Raw genomic sequence first — 8,543 nt, 5'->3', positions numbered from 1 at the left:
TACAGTTCTGTGTTTGCATATTTTTGTGATATGTCATTTAATCAATGAAATGCATATACATTTCTATCCCCAAATTATTGTCATTCAGAAAAACCTTCTGGGGAATATGTTACTTATTATTAACACATTGAATAGCAGTCTTCTCATTCTTTGAGATATTTCACTGGACTATTGCCATTTTAAGGTCCACCTACACTGAAACAACTGAAATGTTGACTTTAATCAAATGTATTATGTTAAAAAGATTTCGCATAACAGTATGAGGTTAGTTGAAAGCAATAATATTAAGTTGAACCTGATGTTACCTAATATTTGTTGCTTTCAACTAACCGCGTACAGTTATGTGAAATCTGTTGACATAATCCATCTGATTAAAGTCAAAGTTCCAGTTTTTCCAGTGTAGGGGAAGTAATGATCTTTCTAAAATACTCTGTAAATCTAGGGGAAAAGGTGTCATTTGTAAAAACACTTCAATATATCTGCCCAAATAAAATGTGCTTGAAAAGCTGAACCGAGTATATTTTGCAGAGTGTTTTCATTGTCCTGCAGTGGCCCATTATACGGCCACAAGCCAGCATAGCATCACATGCAGCTGATTATCCCTGTAATTCTCCACGACTGCAACAACGCTGTCCTTTTACGCAAATGACTTGAGCGTGAGCCCACAGTCCATGTGACTGGCCAGAAGGTCTCCGGATTATTTTTTGACTTTCTTTGTTTTTGTGAATTGTCGCTGGAGGGAAAGGAAGGCAACAAAACTGTAAGTAAGTCTTTGGAAATAACAGATTGTTATTGTGGCTTAGCAGTTAAATGTAGATCACATTCACAGACAGAAAGTAACTTCAGGTCAAATTGAAACACTTGTGACTGAGTTACATGAGATACTTTCATGTACCATAACATTTCAAAGTAAGTAAAGTATTTCATTATTTGGTCCGGTGTAAGTAAGTAAACTTTCTGTGTATGTCCCCTGAAGGTCACTGCGGCCTGTATCCTACATTTTCATCGACTACAAATGGACAACGCAGGGATGAAAAAAGGAATTGTGGTATGTTTAACGCTAATATCATGAATTCAAAAGTTTCAATTCTCAAGTTTTGATCTCAACAGATAATGAGTCATTGTATGTGTGTGTAATTATTCGCTCAGCTTTTAGAACTGCTGTTAGGAGATAAAATGTTCACTTAATTCCCCAAGTCATTTTTGGAGTCATTTAACAATAAGAAGCTTTTGAATAACCTTCACAGCTTCCCTTTATGACATCCTACAGCAAAATGTATACAGAAATGTGAAATAGCCATAAAAACTAGACTTCTTTAGACATTGGAAATCCAACTGCCTTTTTAAAGTGCTTGAACCCTTTTTTCCTGTTTCCTAAATGTCTACAGTTATTTACTTCCATGCCCCAACTAACTAACTAACTGCTTCTTCTGTCCCAGCTGAAAGATGACTGGCCAGGATATAGTCTGGACCTGTTCACTTACCCTGAACACTACCATGAAGACATAGAGAGTGTTTACATTCCACATGGGATAATCACGAACAGGTAAAAACTACACAAAAAAAAACAAAACAATGCAAAGTGATTTGTAAAAACGTTTTTTGCCTTCATTTGTATTTTTTTTCTATGCATTTCTCCTGCAGGGTGGAGCGTCTGGCCCACTACATCATGGATGACTTTGCTGACAACAAAAACATCATGGTGCTGTGCGTCCTGAAGGGAGGCTACAAGTTCTGTTCAGACCTGGTGGAGTTCATCAAGGTGCTCGGCCGCAACTCCAACCAGTACCTGGAGACTCGGGTGGAGTTCATCCGTCTCAAGAGCTACCTAGTAGGTGCATGGCATAATGTACACATAAATGGTACACACATTAATACATACAAACACACATTTGAGATATTAACACTACACAGCAGGCTTTGCATTTTATTTTGTGTCCCCAGATGTAAAAAAAACAAAAAAATTAAAAATGCTTTAAAAAAAAGGATTTCAATTATTTTTTTTCTCCGCTGCAAAAATGTAGAGTGTGATTAGCAATTATTTTTATTAAATTCAGAGATTATTAATTGAGAAAAACAACATTTGTATTTATTTGTTGGGTGAAAAGTGACCAAAACAAGCATTTGAGGGCATCAAAATTGCCTCTGGGAATTTATAATTATTATTATTTTCATTATTTTTTGACATGTTATCGACACAATGAATGACACGTTTATATAAATATATTTTAAAAAAAAAATGAATGACAGTTAATCAATACTCAAAATAATCCTTATAATTAAAGCCCCTACATTCATCATGCACTAAAGACACTTTTTAACTCCTTATTTGTAACTGTGTGCTACATCTGACTTCTCGCTCAGCCACCAGGTGTCATTGTTGCTCATATTTAGTGAGGAAAGATTACATTCAGGACACCTCAAGGACGATTGATTATGGAGCCACTGCAGAGCTCTGGTCAGGAAAACACCACCCTAATTGGTGCTGTTTTGCTGCCAAGAGAAACAGCTTATGGCACTGTCTAACACCTGGAATGTAATTGAGGAAATAACTCTGGGAATGACACAGTGATGTTTACAATGATTTCACTACGCACTCGTCACCGCAGTTACTTATTTTCTTGAGTGTATTTTGGCAGAGAGCACCTAAAATGATGTGATTTACATGTCTCTGCATGTGGTCACATTCCTCCTCTCCTTTTTCAGCGCAGGGGAGGCTTTATTATTTATGTATCCAGAATTGGCTTTCACAAAGGTCCAAGGGATTTAATGCATTCTTATCTGAATTATAGATCATTTCCACTTGCTGGGTCAGGTGAACCATGAGGTCAAACGATAATGTCCGATGTTTGCTCAAAGTCACAACACATTTTCATTTAATATATGATATATCATGATAATTATTCAAGTAGCAATGCAACAAGGACAATTAGGACAATATTATGTATCAAGATTAACAGATAAAAACACAAAAAATTGAAAAAGACAATAACATATAAAAGGACAATATATATAAAAAAGATAATAATATAAAAAATCACAACATATTTCGAAGTAAGCTTGAAGCGTATATGTGAATTAGGTAATAATTACATTAATAAATAAATGAATACATCAGAAAACAGAAAAAAAAAAACGCAACATTATTTTTGGTATCAACATACAACAGGGCAGTTAGCAGCTTTTGTTATTAGAGGAAGGGTCTGAGTAATGACGCTGTGAGTCCATCTCAACATCTCTGGTCATAATGGAGTCATGTGACCTGCCCCCAGGGTTGGGATTTTGTCCATGTCACTGCTCCTCTTATCTGAGTGATGCATTTGTGGCCCAACAATCTAACTTCAAAGCTGTCATCCTTAAAGGCTTTCGGTGGAAACAGAGAGCCTGGCTTTGTTTATGCAAAGAATAATATTTTACACTCATAGTCTCGTATTATTAATCTCCCTGTGTGCATTTGTCTCGCTGCAGACAGCTCTTTCTTGAGAAACACTAGTAACATACCTTTGAGAAAACATACATTATGCTATTTCTCAATCCGGATTTTCATTGTAATTCCTGGCGGCAAAAAAATGAATATATCTTCAAAATCTCCTTGAGGAACAAGCAATAGCGCAAGGAATCTGTTTTGCAAAAATAAAATAAACTGACAACGATTATATACATTACTTATAATGATTGCATAATATTGAAAAAAATAGTTTGTAACAATACCAATCATCTTTCTCTTGCCATCTTTTCCTGCCCAGAATGACCAATCAACAGAGCAGCTGCAAATCATAGGAAGTGGAGATCTGTCGTTCCTACGTGGAAAGGTGTGCATAAATAATTGTGCATAAAAAAATGTGTGTTTTTTTTGTTTTTGAGATGAAATGAAACTTTGGCCTCAAGGGGGGGCTGTCAGTTAAACTTTCAGAAAGTAATCACCTTGTAACAAAAGAGAAATGACTCATTAGTTTCCCTTTGAGAATAAACATTTTAGATAACATAAACAGAAGAATAACATGTTTTGTTTCAAATATGTTTTTATTGCCCCTTGGACAGGATCACTCCCCTATACTTCCACTGTTGAAGCTTTCTCTCCTCTTTGATCCCACCACACGTGGGTCACTTTGTTTCAAGCCCCCTGACCAGCCTAACTATGAATTAGGAATTTTAGGAAAATGAACGTTCCCAAAAGCCAGATTTACTGACTGTTCATCCCTTTTGAGCTCTGGCATGGATGACAGAGGAGTCTGTAGGAATGATCCCTTCTCACATGAGATCACTAACTCAGCTCGCGTAAATATGCCCACACGTGTTTGCTTAAAAAAGACTAATGTTGAATTCCTTTAACTGAGATGCATTCTAGCCGCGGTTTAAAAGGTCAATGGGAGTAAAAACAAAAAGGCTGACAACCACCTTGCACAGAACACATGAATCACTCACTTACAATCCTTCACAAGAATGAAAATATCCCAGTTAACCTCCCACAAAGTCTCAAATCAAAAAACGAACCATGTGTCATCAGTCATAATCAGAACTGTTGTTGAGTCACAGCTTCAGGTATGAGGGTGGTCATACTGACACCTTCATGCTTGACAGTGGATACACTAATAGCATCCCTTTATTTTCACAAAGTAATGAAAATATAATTTGTTATGATCAGTTTTTAAGCCAGGCTAGAATTGGAGCTTAGGACAGGGCAATGTGAGACTGTCTGTGTTGTCCTAAACTTTGTTCCAGAATGAAATAACGCTATAACTATTAGATCGACTGACGTTAATTTATTTTATGGTCCCCAGAGGATGAATACTAAGTACCTTTGTTATCCCCTTACTCTTCATTTAGACCATCGTAAGATTAACATTGGTGATATGTAGTGAAATGTCACAACAACCATTTCATAGATGGTCATGAAATGTTGGGTCACACATTCTTCCACTTTGGATGAATTGTTGTAACTTTCATGATTCTATGCCTTTCGTCCAGCGCCATCATCAGGTCAAAATCTGTCATTATAGGCCTATCTGATAAACATCATGATGTTAGTTATGTCATTTTGAACATGTGAAAGTAAATACAAAAACAACACTATCACCAATTTGTGTATTGGCCTCCTGCAGTTTAATGTACTTAGAGAGCATTTTGGTTACTGCCTGCATTTTGGTTACTGCCTTCATACACTAGCAATGATTGGATAATACCAAAGCTTTTTCTACAGTCATGATTAATTGACTAAACTACAACAATCCCACACTCATGATATATGGATCCTAAGAGAACTATAAATTATTTTAAATGGTTCTATATGCTGCAAAATGACTGCCAATGCACGATTGTTGCCCAACTGACCGTATAGTATGTTTATATTCTCCTGCATGCAGCGGTCATGTTTGAGTTTTTTGTTTTTTTTTTACACGTCCCCCTCCACTTTCCCTGAGTGTTGTGTAACAGGGTTCAGGTGTAGACGGAGAGAACATTGGCCAAGCGCCTGCATTCTCTCCGATCACTCTCCCCAAACCATAGATACTCTCCACTGGTCTCACAAAGAGCCCCATACACCGGCCAAGGGAACAAGGAGTCATTTGAAACCCTGCAGCAGGGAAAGTGAGCAACACCCGGACACTTAGAAGTGACTTTTGCTGACTGGAGACACAGATGTTCATTACTGGGGAGGAGAGAATAAGCTCTGTTTTTGTTCAGATGCTGGCAACATTGTTGCTATAGACGCCATCTGTAAGAAATGTACGTTTCACACAAACACGCTAGCCTTTATTCTCACTTAGCTCCAACTCTGTTAAAATCCAAAGGTTACTAATGTTTTTTTTCTTTTTCTTTACATGTACCAAGAGTGTGCTCATTGTCGAGGTGAGTGTTCCATCTGCTCTGACTTGCAAAGCAGTTTCTTTATTTCAACTCAATTAATTCTATCAAGCATGTCCTTCAAATTTGCACCTTGCTAATGTTTTGTTTGCACTTCTTCTGGGTGTCGTGTTGATCGAGAGGCCATTGTGCTTCTAAGAGCCTCTTTTGTTTTTGGTGTACAAAAGGACAAAAAGACTAAAGAAGTATTCTCTCTTTGAGATCATGTTTCATTTGAAAAGGGTTCCGAACTCAGAGCAAAAACACATATCACAATGGTTGTTAACTCCAATGAAACAGTTGGGAGGCATTTTAAAATAATGTCATTGAAATCTTTTACTGTTCCTCTGCTTATGGAAAAATGATAATATGTAAAACATGCACTCCATGTACTTTGTTTAGTACGGTAATCAATCTCGTAAAAACGTAAAGTTGGAAAAAGTTTTTCATCCTACAATCTACATATTTGGTTTTCAGTTTTCTCCCCTTTCAAAGCATTCTCCACTCAAAAGCCCCACCTCCCTGCTCTTCATCTCTCCCCTCTTCCTTCATCTCTTCCCTCCCCTCAGGCCATAGTTGACACAGGAAAGACCATGAAGGCCCTTCTGAAGCATGTGGAGACCTTTGAACCAAAGATGGTCAAGGTCGCAGGGTGAGCCAGTTTTTCAGTCATCTGTGTTTTCCCCACCGAGGGAAAAACCGAGTGTGTGACAACACAAGAAGAAGATATCACTTTGTCCCTATCTCCTGTTTGTGTCTGTTCGGATGCACAGAAACAAGATAAACATCTGTCCTGGGTCATGTTGAGAGTTGATCTCCTCAACTGTTTGTTTAACACTTAAGTGTAAGCATGTTGGGTACATATAAGTAGATTTGGTATTTGTTACAGTTCAATCTCTGAAATTAAATGAACAGCAAGACAATTTATAATACTTTTTAAATACTAGGTAAGTCCTGGGCAGTGATGAAATAAATACTTTACTTGATTTAAATTATTCATAATTCAGTCAAAAGATACTCTGTCATGCACTCATTTCTGAATATAATATTGTAAAACAAATAACATTTTGCCTCAAAATATACCAAAAGTAGAAAGTATTCATTATGCAGAATGGCCAATGACTTATTATAATTATTATTGAATGAATATGCCTTCGGTGCTAACTTGGTAACGATTAGGTTTATTTGATTACTATTACTGCTGGGTAGCTTATCTTATACAAAATAAGTAATGATTCATTTGTTGATATATACTTTGTATATTTTATTAAATCAAAAAAGATGTAGCCACTAAAGCTAGCAAATAAATATAGTGGCACATGATTTGTATGCTAAAATGTAACACATTATAATATAAAGTAGCAATTGAAGAACCTGAAAGTTGTTATTACTTGTGTACAATGTCTTGGGTCCTGATTAGTTACAGTAAACGTGAGTTGTAGAGTTTGGAAATGAAGTTTATATTTCATGTGTTTCAGTCTGTTGGTGAAGAGGGTTCCTAACATGGCTGAAAGTCTGACTGACTGTGAGTACCTCTGCTCAGTCTACTGTGTCTGATATGTACGCCACTAAGTTACAGGGAATCTGTTGCATGTTTTTCCCGCTTTTTATATAAGTTGTTGCTATGCAAATGTTGTTACTTGGTAAAGAGAGAAGTAGTACTGTTTATTATCAAAACTCTTTTGTGACCTGATAAGCCCGCTCCAGTCAATTCTGATATACATAACTGAAGCAAAAAAGTAAATTTAAATGGCAGATAAGATAAAATATACTTTATTTTTCGCAAATTGGGAAAGTGGTCATAATATTCCAAATATTGTGCCCACCTAAACTGATATTGATTTTTTTTTTTTTGCCTTTTTTTAGGTGTTACATGTTTTTTGCTGCTGCCACTTCAAAATATCCAAATGCTCCCTAATTCCAGTAGAATATAACGGCAATGTCCCTGGTTGGATTTCAGCTGGGGACATTTGATTCAAATCTTGTGAAATGATGGTGTTAATTAAAAAAGACCATTTCAGAATTTAGCGTCCATGTTTGCCTTTACAGATGTTGGATTTGAGATCCCGAACCACTTTGTTGTGGGCTATGCTCTGGACTACAATGAACACTTCCGTGACCTGAATGTAAGTCCACTGCAGCACACAGTACATGACCTTTTGAAGAGCTAAGAGAAAGAGATGAAAGAGACAGGAGGGGGGGGGGCCGGACAAAGTGATATCTTCTTCTTGTGTTGTCACACACTCGGTTTTTCCCTCGGTGGGGAAAACACAGATGAAATGAAAAACATGCGCTCACCCTGCGACCTTGACCATCTTTGTTCAAAAAGGTCGTCCATGCTTCAGAAGGGGCACTTCATGGGTCGTTTCCTTTGTCAACTATTGGCCTGAGGGGTAGGGAAGAGATGAAGAAGAGGGGAGAGATGAAGAGCAGGTGAGGTGGGGCTTTTGAGTGGAGAAATGCTTTGAAAGGGGGAGAAAACTGGAAAACCAAATATGTAGATTGTAGCGATGAAAACTTTTCCAAACTTTACGTTTTTACGAGATTGGGTGTGTGTAAACAAAGTACATGGAGTGCGATGGTTTTACAGTATTGAGTGCAGTTTTAGGGTCCATAAGCACCGAGCAACTCGAACAGTAAATGCGCTACTTCAATAACATTACTTTTCTGTAAAGAACTAGAACTCAACACCTACTACCTAC

At 37.2% G+C, this 8,543-nt stretch overlaps 1 protein-coding gene and 1 long non-coding RNA gene across 3 annotated transcripts in view; one reads left to right on the top strand and one right to left on the bottom strand.

The window, feature by feature from the left end:
* Positions 1-531, bottom strand: part of LOC104961509 (uncharacterized) — a 767-nt gene extending 236 nt beyond the window's left edge. The window contains exons 1-2 of the long non-coding RNA XR_800105.1: positions 281-531; positions 95-228 (exon numbers count right to left, since the gene is read on the bottom strand). This is a non-coding gene — a long non-coding RNA (uncharacterized lncRNA). The remainder of the gene's footprint in view (positions 1-94; positions 229-280) is intronic.
* Positions 532-675: 144 nt separating this feature from the next.
* The window catches only part of LOC104961508 (phosphoribosyltransferase domain-containing protein 1), a 10,067-nt gene continuing 2,199 nt past the window's right edge, over positions 676-8,543 (top strand). The window contains exons 1-9 of one of the 2 annotated variants that reach the window (XM_010789813.1): positions 681-760; positions 977-1,048; positions 1,440-1,546; positions 1,645-1,831; positions 3,747-3,812; positions 5,830-5,847; positions 6,411-6,493; positions 7,320-7,366; positions 7,891-7,967. In XM_010789813.1, the coding sequence (XP_010788115.1) occupies positions 1,016-1,048; positions 1,440-1,546; positions 1,645-1,831; positions 3,747-3,812; positions 5,830-5,847; positions 6,411-6,493; positions 7,320-7,366; positions 7,891-7,967 (618 nt within the window). In that variant the 5' untranslated portion in view covers positions 681-760; positions 977-1,015. Of the gene's footprint in view, positions 761-976; positions 1,049-1,439; positions 1,547-1,644; positions 1,832-3,746; positions 3,813-5,829; positions 5,848-6,410; positions 6,494-7,319; positions 7,367-7,890; positions 7,968-8,543 lie in introns of both variants that reach the window. The other variant, XM_010789814.1, reaches the window with a different exon arrangement.

This window comes from Notothenia coriiceps, unplaced genomic scaffold (genome assembly GCF_000735185.1).
Source record: "Notothenia coriiceps isolate Sejong01 unplaced genomic scaffold, NC01 NC01_scaffold00033415, whole genome shotgun sequence".
NCBI lineage: Eukaryota > Metazoa > Chordata > Actinopteri > Perciformes > Nototheniidae > Notothenia > Notothenia coriiceps.
Note: the sequence above shows the minus strand (reverse complement) of the source record. Positions and strands in the feature narration are given on the sequence as shown.